Source organism: Ochotona princeps, chromosome 4, assembly GCF_030435755.1.
Source record: "Ochotona princeps isolate mOchPri1 chromosome 4, mOchPri1.hap1, whole genome shotgun sequence".
Taxonomy (NCBI): Eukaryota; Metazoa; Chordata; class Mammalia; order Lagomorpha; family Ochotonidae; genus Ochotona; species Ochotona princeps.
The window spans coordinates 49,225,696-49,240,968 of record NC_080835.1 but is presented as its reverse complement, the minus strand read 5'-3'; the positions used below and the strand labels follow the sequence as shown (position 1 = coordinate 49,240,968).

At 39.8% G+C, this 15,273-nt stretch overlaps 1 protein-coding gene across 1 annotated transcript; it reads left to right on the top strand.

Moving 5' to 3' along the window:
* Positions 1-14,084: 14,084 nt before the first annotated feature.
* On the top strand, positions 14,085-15,024 carry LOC101531825 (olfactory receptor 2D3). The gene is given in 2 exon segments (XM_012928318.2): positions 14,085-14,900; positions 14,902-15,024. Coding segments are annotated over 2 exon segments (939 nt in total).
* The last annotated feature ends 249 nt before the right edge of the window (positions 15,025-15,273 follow it).

Here is a 15,273-nt window from a genome sequence, read left to right as displayed (position 1 = left end):
CATTTGCCTCCCTTCGCAGTAAGAAGTCACTTTCTGCTAAACACAGGCATACACAACGTGTTAATCCTGTAATTTCAAAGTCTCATTAAAATATCTGGAAGGTGATTGTGCTACTTAAAGTAAAATATTGTCAGTGCTTTAAAATCATACTTATATAATGGTGTGTCCATTGTCGATGTCATCTGGCAAGTGCACAGTACATCAAAGGACTCTCCTTCCTTATTCTGAATGTCACCCATAATAAAATAATGGACAGACTGAATTCATTTGTAAGTTGTTCCAATTAATTTCACTTGATTATCACCTCAGTTCCCTAAGTCTAATACTACTTTTTGCATTTCCTACACCGGGGTACTTAGTCAGTTTTCAAAAACGATTCAGACAAGAAGTGATATGCATTATTTCTTTCCTGAAAGAACAATCATAAAAGTATAAGCATTCAAATGGAGTAAAAGATACCCTGTACACTTGAGCGTTTTTTAAAGAAATCTGTCTTTGAAGAGCTGAGACACCAAGTAGCAGCTCAAAATACCCCCTCACAATCTTGTCAGTAGCTTCGTTGGACCTCTATATTATCTATCTCAACTAGAAACTGATTTCCAAAATGGCAAACACACCATCACTACAGGATTTGGATGTCAAGCTACCATCTTTTTTTTTTTTAATTTTATTATTTTTTTTAAATAAAGCAAACATTTATTAAACTGTAATAAAAACATTCCATCAAATTACAAAACCTGAGCAAGAAAAACAAACGGCACATGCTTAACTGTAGTTGACATTCAAATAAAACTTGCATTCCCAAAATATTATACAGTAATTAGAAAATACCAGCCAAAGTAATATTAGGATACTTTTACATGCGATCTCAACAAATTTGAACAGAAGCAAATTTTAACAAAGGTAAATTTTACAGTGAAACATAGCAGTAGATTAAGGATCTTAACATGTTTATTTTACTGCTATTTGACACTATGATACAAAAATAAGAGGATTTACTTGACATTTTTAATAAATATCTCATGGGCTGTTGAGTGCCTTACTGGTGAAAAGATTTAACTGGCTAATCTCATCAATCCATTTTGTACATTTAGTAAGCATCATCTCAGCCCTACATAATCAAGCTACCATCTTAGCTATTTTCCTGCTCCACCCAAACAGCACTAATATCCCTTCCTCTAGCACATCTCTTGCAGCCTCACATTGTCGCTCTATTGTTTCCCAAGATCAAAAACCCCTGGGAAAACTGGCTGTTTCCTTGCATCTTTATGCCCTTTGTATTAATTATACCCAGCTTCATACAATAAACAAACACTAATTAAAGTAAATAAAAAATATTTAATCACATAGGCAAGCAAAATCGTTTGGAAGGATTGCCAATATCTCCAGGGAGATTAGTGAGGATTTGAAAGTAAATTGTAAAACTTCATGGAACTATTTATGAGAAATCTTACATCACCCTAGAAGGTGTGAGGAAGATGGGAAGGATAGCCTATCAGGATCATAACTGGAAACTCATAGACAACAGACTCAAATCAGCATTAGACAATAGTAAAACTACAAAGGCATATGGGGGGAATCAGGAGCGATCCTAACAACCTCTTAACAGGAGGTCATATGCACAGAGCAGGGGGGGACCCTAGAGTGGAGCAGGTGGACAGGAGGAGGCTTGTGTCCCAACCCTGAAGACTCCCAGATCCTCACCAAGGACTATCAGTAGAAGCACTGAGGACTACATCCTAACTACCAAAGAGACCACGGGGAATTGGAGTGCCTTCAGAGGCCAAGAACTCTGAGGTCATCCACTCCCGCTTGGATCTACCACATGGGATGGAAGAAGCCCAAATCCTGCCTTGCAGGATCCAAGGTCATCAGAACGACAACCAGGAGCACTGAGAGCCTGCAGAAACAGAAGAGCAATAAACTTTCCTCGGGACTAGGGAGAGGAGCTTTCTCTGGTCCTTCCCGGTTCCGACTTTGGGTCCCCACCCTCTCTTGTAATGACCATCAGGATCGCTCCAGAAACCTGAGGAGTTTTGAGGAAACAAACAAATAAACAAAAAAACTAGGATAGAGAGAGAACAACAAGGAAAGCTCAGAAACAGACAGGAAACAGCAGGGATGCACTTATAATTCACTGGATGGGACTCAAAGATTAGTTCCTCCTTACTGGGATATTGAAGATTTCTCGCACACCCCTCCTAAAACTGTTCACCTAAACTGTTGACATATGTCTTGTTAGAGTTATAGAGTTAGACTACCCAAAAACAGCCAGGTTCAGCAAAATCATGCTTCAACGCTATAAACTGCTAAATACTAAAATTAAAATAGACATGAGACAGCTGAATAGTAACCTATAGCCATTTTAAGGTGTATAGAACCTGGTTGTATATAAACTAATAATTGAAATGTCAACGTAGAAGTCACAGGATGTGGTTCAGAACTTACATTCTTTTTTTTTTTTTCCTTTTTCTCTTTTAACATATTGGCTACTCAATACCATGTCAACTAATTCCATAACGTTATAAATTGTTGCTGATGTTATGTCAGGGCTTTTAATTGAACGGGATGATACTCTGCGAGCTCTACCTTCAGACCAGAGATGGTCTCACCAGAAATCATTGAACTTATTTGGACAATAAGATGCTGGACTTTATGCTTGGTAGATGCTTGCAATGAAAGAATCTCAACTGAATTTGAATTGTGGTAATGCAACAAGGTGGAGGAATTCACCGGGGGGGGGCGGTTTGGGGAGGAGGGGAATCCCAGTGCCTATAAAACTGTGTCACATAATGCAATGTAAGGAATTAAAAAAAGAAGAAGAAGAAAAGAAAGGCAGGGACCGCATGGTGGCCTAGCAGTTTAAGTCCTCGCCTTGAATGAGCCAGGATCCCATATGCGTGCCAGTTCTAATCCCAGCAGCTCCACTTCCCATCCAGCTCCCTGCTGTGGCCTGGGAAAGCAGTCAAGGATGGCCCAAAATCTTGGGACCCCACACCCATGCGGGAGACCAGGAAGAAGCTCCTGGCTCCTGGCTCCTGGCTTCGGATCAGCTCACTTGGGGAGTGAATCATCAGACGAAAGATCTTCCTCTCTGTCTCTCCTCCTCTGTGTATATCTGACTTTGCAATTTAAATAAAATAAAATAAATCTTTTTTAAAAAAGGAAAGCAATAAATTTTTACTTTAAAGGTAAGGTAAGGTCCTGTTCCAGGGCTAGGCTAGCAATCCTATGCCTATTTTTTAGGACTCTTGAGAATCCATATATAAGATGTATCAAATAGAATGTCTGAGGTTGCCATAGAAAGCAGTAAAATAAAAATACAATGGGCAAATAAGTCTTAGAAAACAAAAATGTAAACAGCAATGTGCTGTAGAAAAGTATCTGCCATATTGATTAAGATGCTATGTGGACACCCACATCCCCTGTCTAAGTGCTTGGGTTTCAGTCCCTTCTTAGCTATCAATTCCACCTTCCTGTTGATGCACACCATGGGAAATTGTAAATTATGGCTCAGGTAGCTGGATCTCTGTCACCCACTTGGGAAATCTGAATTGTGTTCCAGGTTCTATTGTAAGCATTTGGAGTGTGAACCAAAAGGTAATTTCTTGCTCCATCTCTCAAATAAATAGAAAAATGATTTTGAAAAATAAAAAAAGTTGAATTTGTAAAAAATAAAACATTATGGCTTTATTTGTACACATTAAATGAAATATATCTTTATTAAGATCTTAATGTTTTAAAATATAGTTGTAAGTCAAACAGCCACATTCATTTCAAAATAATATGACTTACATATTTGGAAGTATATTAAATACATGTAAAGTGGCATAAAGTACATTTGATTTCTATTCCTGAAATCATCCTAAATACTTCTATTACTCACATAGAATGGTCGCATTTACTCAAATGAGAAGCAAATGTAAAATCTAAGTTAGAATAACGTAAAAATAAGGGCTATTCCACACCAAAACTGAAGAACACTCTGAATTCCAAGTTAGGAACTACTGGGCTACAGAAATTCCAAGGAGTAATTTTTTTAAAGAAGTTAAAATAGCACACCCCATCTAATCTGAACTATGATCCTAGAGTCAGAATGGGTCTTCAAGTCAAGATCATGATAGATTTCACATCATTTGGTCTCAGCACTAAAGCTGAATGTGGCACTGAGAAGAAAATCCCACTGTACTTTTATTTAACTCTTTGATGCCTTCAGCTTTTTAGCATTACTTTTTGTTCACATTTTAAATAGATCCTCTTTTTTTTTTTTATTAATTACGTTGCATTATGTGTCACAGTTTCACAGGTTCTGGGATTCCCCATTCCCTCCCCATGCCCTCCCCTCATGGTTAGATAGATCCTCTTAAGAAAATGGCTTATCCCAATTATATATCACCTATATGACAAAGGCCAAGTTATAACCTTAACAACCTTACCTGTTACTAATTATATGTAGGATCCCTGCTTCATTTCTTATTTGCTGGTATTGCTTCTTTCCGCATGTTCAACCTTCACATGTGTATGTGGATACACAAAAATGCACACATTCATAAACACCTAGTCATCTTAGAGGCACAAATGCAGTGCAGCATCAGGTACTCAGCTCCGTTATGGCTCTTAACAAGTTGTGTTGTAATAATTTGTTTCTATTATTGTAAGACATTCAAGAACAGAAACAATACCTGAGCCTTCACTATTCACACCAAATAATTTTAAATATGGTGTATAAGTGTCCAAAGCATATTGCTCGGACTAATTTTTGTAAACCAAAGTAGCAATAGGCAGAGAGGTGAGTGTGAATTATAAATGAGTGATTTGTCAGATGCATCAGGCTCTCACTGACTCTAGGATTGCAGTACTGAAAGACAGCCCCCCAACCTACCTCTCTGTTTGTTTCCCTCTTTCTGTGTTTTAAAAATATTCTCCACACAAATATGAAGGTTAAACTGTTCCCTGAGGAGGCTGTGAATCTGCCTCAGGGTCAAGAAGTTTCACTAAGAAAAGCATGATTTACTGCCAGCCTTTCTGTCAGTTTATTTTATCTTTTCTCAAAATACAACAGGAATTTTAGAGTTCATTGTTCTAAAAATATGTAGGTGGCTAAGGTAGGATGACAGGTCACAGAACCATGCTTGTCTAATCTGATGTGTGTTTTAGAAGAGCAGGCTGAGGAAGCACACCGGGAACTGAAAGAATACTAGATTTCTCTACTGAGTCCAAGATCCTTCATGCTTACTTACGTTGCTGTACTGTATCCTCCATATCCACTTTCTACCTTGAAAATCTAGATCAACGGGGCATGATAATCCCCAACCAAACAACCAACACTGAGTCCAGGGAGCTTCTCCCCATGAGGAGAGGACCAGAGTTCTACTTCAAAGGCTATTTCACAGTGTAGTGGTGGGCTGATATGGTGGATCCACTGTGAACGAGACCTTGACAAGATCCATTGCAAAACATTTAACCCTAAGAAACAGCTATTCAAATGGAAGTATTGTAATTTTAAACACAAATATCAGCAAAAAATTGAAATCAATTTTCCCTCGTTATATTCCCAATTAGTCCTCTTTTTGTTTGACTTGTGCCTTTCTTCCACCTATCCCTATTAATCTTACCAATACTTTCTGATCTGATAAAGAGAGAAGATCCAATTGGCATGCCACATCCAGGGAAAACACTGGGTTGCTGAAGCAGAAAGTGCTACAGACACCTTGGCCACAGGAAAGCAGAGTGAAGACAGTAGCATCTTGTCCTAAAGGCAATGAACTTATCAAATTCTCCAAAGACAAGGCCAAAGGCAAAGTGAGAAAGATTTGAATGTCTTCCTTAGCCTCCTGTTCCACAAAAAAATGCTTATCATTGTTTCCAAGGGAGTATTGCACATGATAGTTCCACTTTAATGAGGAAAAAGGAGTTTCAGAGCAGTCAGAGTCACCCCTGAAGCAGCTGGAGCGCTCAGGAGAATTCTGACTCATTAGCATGCATGCTCTCAGAGGGACCCTGTGCATAGCAGCAGGTCAGAGGATAGAGACAGCTAGTGCTCATGCCTCCATGCATGGGCTCCACCTCGTTATTCCTTTATGTCTTCATGTGATTTTGATAAGTCTCATAATTAGAGAACACAAAGTACCTCAGATATAATAATTGTCTGAATATGATAAGCATAACATATACACAAGCTAAAAGTTCAATTAGTAACATACCTAATTATTATGATCGGAGCTTGGAGATGATAATATTACAATAGTACCTGAATTTTGGCAGACACTACATGTTTGACATTGTTTTCAAAAACCACTATAAATTTGCCTAGTCCTAACGTGCCCAGATGGAGAAGCTCAGAAAACAAGCATACATCAGCTGCTGGCAAAGAAAGCTAGGCAGCATCTTTGGAAGCTGGATTAGGTGTGGCTGAGAGTAGAGATCGTGGTCTCAAAGACCATGACTCTGACAAGAACCCAACTCTCATTAGAAAATCCTGATTGATCTCCTTCAGAAAAGAGTCAAGGGGCCCTGCACGGTGGTCTAGTGGCTAAAATCCTCACCTTGCAGGTTCTGAGATCCCATGCGGGCGCTGGTTTCTTTCCTCGTGGCTCCTCTTCCCTTCCAGCTCCCTGCCTATGGCCTGGAAAAGCAGTCCAGGACAGCCCAGATCCTTGGGATTCTGCACCTGTGTGGCCGACCTGGAAGAAGCTCCTGGCTCCTAACTTCAGATCAACTTAGCTCCGGCCATTGTAGCCACTTGGGGAGTGAACCAGCAAACAGAAGATCTTTCTTTCTGTAAATCTGACTTTTCAATAAATAAATAAATATTTTTAAAAGAAAAGAGCCAAGAAATTGGTTCAGCTTTCACAAGACTTGATGTGGGTAGAATATTCTATGAAGTCAAGTTTGTTAATTCTGTAGTTAAAATTCTCTCTCTGTTTAATAAATTTTCTGCCAATGTGTTATAAAAGTTATCAAAATACTAATGGAAACCTTTTGCTTAATAAACTTCCATTTGATAATTTTGCATCTTGAAAGAATATTAAATTTTCAAAGAAATCAAAGTTGTACAACTCTCAAACTCCATTACTGAAATTCTCCAATTACTAGTATTTTATCACATTTTCTTTATAATGTGCCCTTTTATACACATATGATTTTGATGGCTTAATAGTGAATATGGGCATCATGTCTGTAACATATAAAGAGCTCCTAGAAAACTAATAAGCAAATCCTGAAATGCCAGATTTTAAAATCTACAGAAAACTCAAGTGATCACTTTCCATATAAAAAGCACAGGTAGCTACAAAGCACATCGGAAGGTGCACAACATAGTCACCACATGTTTAAACTAGAAACCTAATGAAATGCCATGTATCATCACAAAAACAAATAAAATGACTGAGGCTATGGAGCAATTTACATTCCTTATAGAAACATGGATTAGTATTGTCAACAAAAGGCACATTTAAACAAAATTTTTATAAAGATATTAATTTTTATTGGGAAGTCAGATATACAGAGAAGAGGAGAGACAGAGAGGAAGATCTTCCATCCATTGATTCTCTGCCCAAGTAGCCTCAACAGCCGGAACTGAGCCGATCCAAAGCCAGGAGCCAGAAGCTTGTTCCTGTCTCTCACGTGGGTGTGGGGTCGTCCTCAACTGCTTTCCCAGGCCACAAGCAGGGAGCTGGATGGAAAGCGAGGTGGCTGGGACTCAAACCTGTACCCGTATGGGATCCCAGCACTTGCAAGACAAGGACTTTAACTGCTAGACCACCGCGCTGGGCTGAAAATTTTTGAATAATAAACTAACCAAATGCAATCACTATAAGCTAGGACTTTAAGGGTATAAACATTAGAGATCAATGCTTATTTCCACCAAAAAATATGAACCAGGATGTTTAAAACAGCTTTATCTATAATAGTCCTAACTGAGACAATATGCATTTTCTTAGGCAAGAGAAAAAATAAGTTGCAGTATCATAGGGCAGTGGAATGCTTTGATGGTACAGCCACTCTGTAGAGCATATAGTTATTTTATTTTTTTAAAAGATTTATTTATTTTTTACTGGATATATAGAGAGGAGAAGAGACAGAGAGGAAGATCTTCCATCTGCTGATTCACTCCCCAAGTGACCTCAATGGCTGGAGCTGAACCAATCCGAAGACAGGAGCCAGGAGCTTCTTCCAGGTCTCCCATGCGGGTGCAGGGTCCCAAGACTTTGGACCAACCTCGACTATATTCCCAGGCCACAAACAAGGAGCTAGATGGGAAGTGGAGCCACCAGGATTAGAACCAGCGCCCATATAGGATCTTGGCATGTGTAAGGTGAGGACTTAAACTGCTAGGCTACCGCACCAGGCCCATAACAGTCATTTTAATGAGTTAGATTTTATGTGTAATAAATCCATAATTAAACTACAAATACTCCATAAACTAAGCCATACCCAATAAAGCAATCATGTATAAATTAATAACATTTATTTGAATGTAATTTTTTGAAACTAGACAGCCATTTGGAATATGAGGAACCAACAACTTTAGAGCATGTCGGAATCCCTCATGGTATCCTACCACCTGACAATCCAAATATCCCACCATTTTTCCTATATCTTTTGGTCTTTCCATAACATGAATGTATCATTCAGATGTAAAACTTGGCCTTTGTTTTGAATTTTTAATTAGTTTGAGTGAATTGTAGGAATAGTTCCATCTTCAAGAGATCAAATCAACAAGATGAATTAAAAATTTTTTAAATTAAGATTTCATTGTACAAAAATGTCCTTCCACTACAAACTATTTCCACAAGAAAAGCTTTGACTTTTGTTTGGGAAAAGTATCCAAGTTTAATATGACTGACTATTCCAAGTTCCCATTGCCATATTGTCAATATGACAGTACTTCACAATTTAAGGTCACATGACACCAGAACAATCACAAACAAAAGTGAAAATGCAATCTCTAAAATCAATACACACTATTCAATTGGAAAGTTGACCCCAAATGATCCTGTATTTGCTCATTTTCATTTCCATGTAATTACCAAAAAAGAAAAGTCCGATAAAGTGTGAATCCTTAGGAGTTTACTCTCTAATGTCATTTTAAATTATATTCATTCTGATTTTTTAAAGTGGGTTTAATTTGCAAGCCTTTGTAGCTTCAAATGCAGCACAGAGTACCCTAGGGTTTCTCAGAGGCTAGCTGGGTAATAAAGTTGAGGACTCTCCAGGCTCCAGGAACGCCCTGTTTAACATGACTCTCAGGACCTCACCTTTAAGCATTTCCTCCAAGGAAAATACTCTTCAGAAATGGGACCTGGGAGGATTAGCCTATATGTACAGTTAGCTAAATCAGAAAGCTTGGGCTGAAGGCAAATTCAAAGGAAGAACCTGTATAGGCTTTGGGTGGAAATATGGGGGTTGCTGCAGGTGCCAACCTAGAAATAGCTTAGCAAATACAGATATGCAAACTTGGAAATCTCCCTCTGTCCCGCTAGACCCTCCTTCTTTCACGGATGCCTGCAAGGAGCTGTCCCTGCCCTATCCCAACCCTGAGGTGAGAGAGAGGAAACCACCAGCAGGTTCCATTCAACAGAATTCTTTTTAATATTGGCTGGGGAATTGGAGGTGACGTGAAGTGGGGTTAAAAAAAGACTGTCACTTGCTTTCTTACACAACAGAATCTTCTTGTTGTACTTCTGGAAACAACAACCCTATTTCGACTCTTCCCCAGAGTATTAGCCTGAAAACCGTGTGCATGCAGGGATAAAGCACTCGGGTCATCTTTCTCAGCTTCTCCAAGTGCACCAGCAGGAAGTTGAACCATAACTGCAGCTGTGATTCAAACCCATGTTTGTATGATATTCTGGCAGCACAGAGAGCAGTTTAACCTGCTCTGCTCCAAGTCCACCCTAGATGTTCACTTTTCATCCAATGCCCTTTCTGAATCTGTTGAGGTGATCCTGTGATTGTTTCCCCTTCAGTCGAATCATGGAAGGTGTTACTTTAGTTGATTAGTATACATTGAATCATTCCTGCATCCCAAGATGTAGCACACTTGTTCATGTTGAAAAATGTGTTCAAGTGCTGTTGGATTCAATTTGCTAACACTTGCTGAGTATTTCTGCATCATTTTTAACAAAGATAATTGTTTTATGGTTCTTAATGTCATAAATTTCTCCTCTTGGGGGGGGGGTTACTATCAAGATAATCTGCTTCATTTGAGCTTGAAAGAATTCCTTCTTCTGTTTTTTTTTGGAATGTTCAAAGTAGTGTTGGTGTTGATTCTTTAAATAATTGGTAGAATCTAGCAAAGAAGTCATCTGGTCCTGGTCTTTATAGGAAACTTATTACTGACCCAATCTCACCAATCACTATTGGTCTGTTTAATTCTAATTCTTCATAATACAATCTTGGTAATGTGTGCTCAAGATTTTTTTCCATCTTTTTAATCTATCAAGATTGTTGTCGTATCATTAATTGTTCACCGTGATCTCTAACAGTTCTTTACATCTCTGTGGTGTCAGTCTTAAGGTTTTCCTTCTCATCTCTGACTTCATGTGTTTTCTAAGTTTCAGTGACTACCTTTCTTTAAGATTTATTTATTTTTATTGGAAAGGCAGATATACAGAGAAGAGGAAGGACAGAGAGGAAGATCTTCCATACGATGGTTCACTCCCCAAGCAGCCACAACAGCTGGAGCTGAGCCAATCCAAAGCCAGGAACCAGGAGCCTCTTCTATGTCTCTCATGCGGGTGCAGGGTCCCAAAGCTTTGCGCCGTCCTCGACTGCTTTCCCAGGCCACAAGCAGGGAGCTGGATAGGAAGCAAAGCTGCTGGGATTAGAACCAGTGCCCATATGGGATTCTGACGTCTTCAAGGCAAGGACTTTAACTGCTACGCTAGCACGCCAGGCCTTCAGTTAAAGTTAACACCTTTAACACTTGGTGTTAAGAAAGGTCTGGCACTGAGAAGTCCTCTCAGCTTCTGTTTATCTGGACAGGTCTTAAATTCCCTAACAAGGAAGGATAGTTTTGCTGAGTACAGTGTTCTTGCTTAGCGAATTTCATCCTTCAACACATTCAATTCCCAGCCTACTCCCTCCTGATTTGTAAGATTTCTTCTGTAAAATTTGCAGTCAGATGAGTGAATGATCCATAGTGCATTACTTGTTTCTTGTACTGTGCAGCTTTCAGAATCCTCTGGTAAACTTTAATAACAGAGGATCCAGTACAAGGGTTCAGTGGCTAAATCCTCACCTTGCACATGCCAGGATCTCATATGTGCACTGCTTCATGTCCCAGTTGCTCCACTTCCCACCCAGGTCCATGTATGTGGCATGGGAAAGAAATAAAGGATGGCCTAAAGCCTTGGGACCTGCACCTGTATGGGAGACCTACAGGAAACTCCCGGATCCTGCCTTTGGATGGGCTCAGCTCCAATCATTGCAGCCACTTGGGGAGTGAAACAGTGGACGGAAGATCTTTCTGTCTCTCCCTTCTCTCTGTAAATCTGCCTTTCCAATAAAAATTAAAATTTTTAACAAAAAAGTTTTAATATTGGAGAGCTATATTATAATATATCTTGGAGGAGACTTGGTTGCATAGAATTTGATTGACAATATTTTGCTTTTCTGGGTCTGGACAATTGTGACATCCTCTACATTTGGGACATTTTTTGCTTTTATCTCCTTGAATATGGTTTCTAACCCTTGGCATTCTCAAGTTTCTCTGGAACCCTCGTAATTTAAATACTCGCTCTTTGCCGTCTTTCCCAAATTTCTTGTAAGCTTTTAACATTCCTTCTCTCTTTTTTTTCTCCTCCACTATGTGTTTCCATATACCCTGCCCTTGTGCTCACTGATTCCTTCCCCCTTTGATCTATTCTGCTATGACGTCTCCTGTTACATCCTTAATTTTGCTGAGTGTGCTTTTCAGTTGAAGAATGTTGTTTGATTAACTTTAGTCATTTCCACCTTTCTGCCAAGTCTCTTTGTTGGTGCATAATATTATTTCTCTGTGTTCTTTGAAAGTGTGTTGAGTTCTCTCAAAACAATTATTTTGATTTCTTTCTCCAAGCATTTGAAAATGTCAGTTCCTAGGTGGTTATTCCTTAGAAGCAATACACTGGGTGAAATAATATTTCCCTGAAAGTTCATTCATTCTTTTATTTACTTGTTTTCTTTATTTGACAGGCAATGAGTTAGCAAAATTCCCCATCCACTGATTCATTCCCCAAATGCAAATAATGGCTGGAGCTGATCTGGAATGCAGGTAGACACTCAGCGCATGTCTTTTATTCAGGTGGCAGAGATCCAATGACGTGTGCATTAGCACAAATTAGAATTGGGAAGAGAGCAAGGATACAAGCTCAGGTATCCTGACATGGGATTTGAACATAACAAATGACACCTTATCCACTATGCCAAACACCTTAGCATCCTGAAAATTCTTGATGCTGGTGAGGTCTTACATCACCTATGCATTGAAGCATTAGTTATGAGAAATTCTCCCAGTCTGTGAACACTTCTGCTACTTGACCACTAGATGGTGCACCGAATCAATGTTTGCATCAGATCGGCTGTTAGTGTTCTCAGTGCTTTTAAAAAATTCTACAAGGCATTATGTTTGACACCAAAATCAGAATTGATGAGTTTTCCAGAATGATTACTTCAGAATTATGAGAGTATCTGTAAAGAATTTAAAAATACACTCCCAACAGCTCTTTCGGTGTCTGGAATAAGCCCATCCATATACTTAGTTCTGTGGCCCAACAATGATGAGAGCTAGTCCACACATGGAGCTTACTGCCTACCAAGACCGGTATAAACTGGGGGTTGGGACAAAGCCAGCCCTGTTAAGGCCTGTGTGCTCCTGAGCTGGACTCTCTCCCTGATATCATTCTCAACAGCCACTGGTGATGCTTGCAGAGGCCACAGAATTCCATCTGGTACTGAAGCAGGTCCAAAGGCTGTTTGAAGGCAGCGATCTGGGAACAAGCAGCCGTTAGGATCGTCTCATTGATCAGAACAGTCCCCTGGCTCTTTGCCGTCTGCCAAGGCTGAAGGAGAGATGAGAGAGTTCCTTCGGGCACCCAGACAGGCACAAAAGGGATCATTCCTGGGCCTCACCTTCATCAGATCCTGTGTAACTTTGCAGTACGTGCCAGGCCGTCGTAGGGCTGGCAGTGACACAAGGCAAAACAAGCTCATCTTGTGCCCCATGGAGCTGGTGGGGCGGAGGGAGATGCGGGCAACTCCTCCCTACTACTTTTTATTTATTTATTTTATTTGTGATTCCCCACTCCCTCAAACTCCCATCCCCGACAGGTTTTCCCCACTTTGCTACAATAGTATAGTCCTTCATAAGGAGTCATGCTTTTTTTCAATATGACTTTTCATTACCCTAAACCGGTACGGTGGTGTCTTACCCAGATCCACAGCTTTTAGGAAGGCGATTGGTGTCTGAAGAACTGTTCAGATGGTGTCTCTATGGGGAACCATCTTACTGGTTCATCTTACTGGAACATCTTACTCAGCTGCCAGCTTGTGTCATCTTCAATATTTGAATCTTTAACACAAATGTAATGATCTTTAGTGTATGCCATGCTGTGTTTAAAACAAAAATAAAAAGATTAAATTCGGGTCCATGCTTAAAAATTGTTTCATGTTCTTCAAATGTATGTCCTAATTACACAAGATGAATTTTGAACAGCTAATTGTACAGTTTTCTACATAGGAATAGCTCTAACATAATACTTAGTAATTCCTGGCAATACATATATAGCTAGTTAGTAAAATCCACGTGAACCCTAACATCCAGATATCAGAACTAACCAAGAAAGCTTTAGAAACATTCTATTCTATTTAAAAGTGGCCTCAGAGAGGGAGTTGGGGGGGGGGGAGTTAAATTGATATAAATTATAACTAGTGAATATAAATGAAAACATTAATGTATTAGCAACAAGAGCAAATTTTTAGCAAAAAGCTAGGAATATCCAATCAGGTATCAATTTTAACATAAGCCACTTCAACAGGAGTTAATACAGCCAAACATTTCTTCTTGTCTGTATCAAACAGGTGAATTGGCATAAATCTCAATGGGAGAAAGAAACCAAAGCTTTGTGGGTGAAATTGTCTTCCTGGGACTTTCACAGGACGTACAGACCCAGATTGCGCTGTTTATTGTCTTCCTCATCATTTATCTGCTGACAGTCCTTGGAAACCTGCTTATTATCCTTCTCATCTTCAAGGAATCTCAACTCCATACCCACATGTACTTCTTTCTAAGAAACCTTTCCTTTGCGGATCTCTGCTTCTCTACCAGCATTGTCCCTCAAGTGTTGGCCCATTTCCTGGTAAAAATGAAAACTATTTCCTTTTGGGGGTGTAAGACACAGGTAATTGTCTTCCTTCTGGTTGGATGTACCGAATGTGCACTGTTGGCAGTGATGTCGTATGACCGGTATGTGGCTGTTTGCAAGTCCCTGCACTAGTCCACCGTCATGACCCAACAGGTGTGTTTGCAGTTGGCCTTAGGGTCCTGGGCTAGTGGGGCCCTAGTGTCTCTAGTAGACAGTGCATTTACTTTCCGCCTTCTTTATCAGGGACAGAACATAATCAATCACTACTTCTGTGAGCCTCCTGCCCTTCTAAAGCTGGCTTCTGCAGACACCTACAGCACAGAAATGGCCATCTTTGCAATGGGTGTGGTGATCCTCCTAGCTCCTGTCTCCCTCACCCTAGTCTCCTACTGGAGCATCATCTCCACTGTGATCCGGATGCAGTCTGGGGAGGGGAGGCTCAAGGCTTTTTCCACATGTGGCTCCCATCTCATTGTTGCTGTTCTCTTCTATGGATCTGGAATATTTACCTACATGCGGCCGAATTCCAAGACCATAAATGAGCGTGATGAGATCTGTGTTCTACACAGTGGTGACACCAATGTTAAACCCCATAATCTATAGTCTGAGGAACAAGATGCGCTTTCAAGAAACTTGCTGGAAGAAAGCTTTGTACTTAGAGATGCTGAGGATCTAGGAGAAGCCAGAATCTGACAGGAACTAGGTGATTTAAACAAGAGACATGAAGATGAACGTCATGTTCAAGAAACTGAAGGTGGCAATTTAAACTAGAACACAGGAAATAAATAAAGGGGTGACAGGCTCAGTAACGGCCTGCTTCGAAAAGGTGACAGGTGCTGTTTTGTGGGTCATGCAATGAATTCCGCTGCTATGAATATGTTTTCGGAATGATCACATTTGAACCTAGGAAGTGTAAACTGTATTA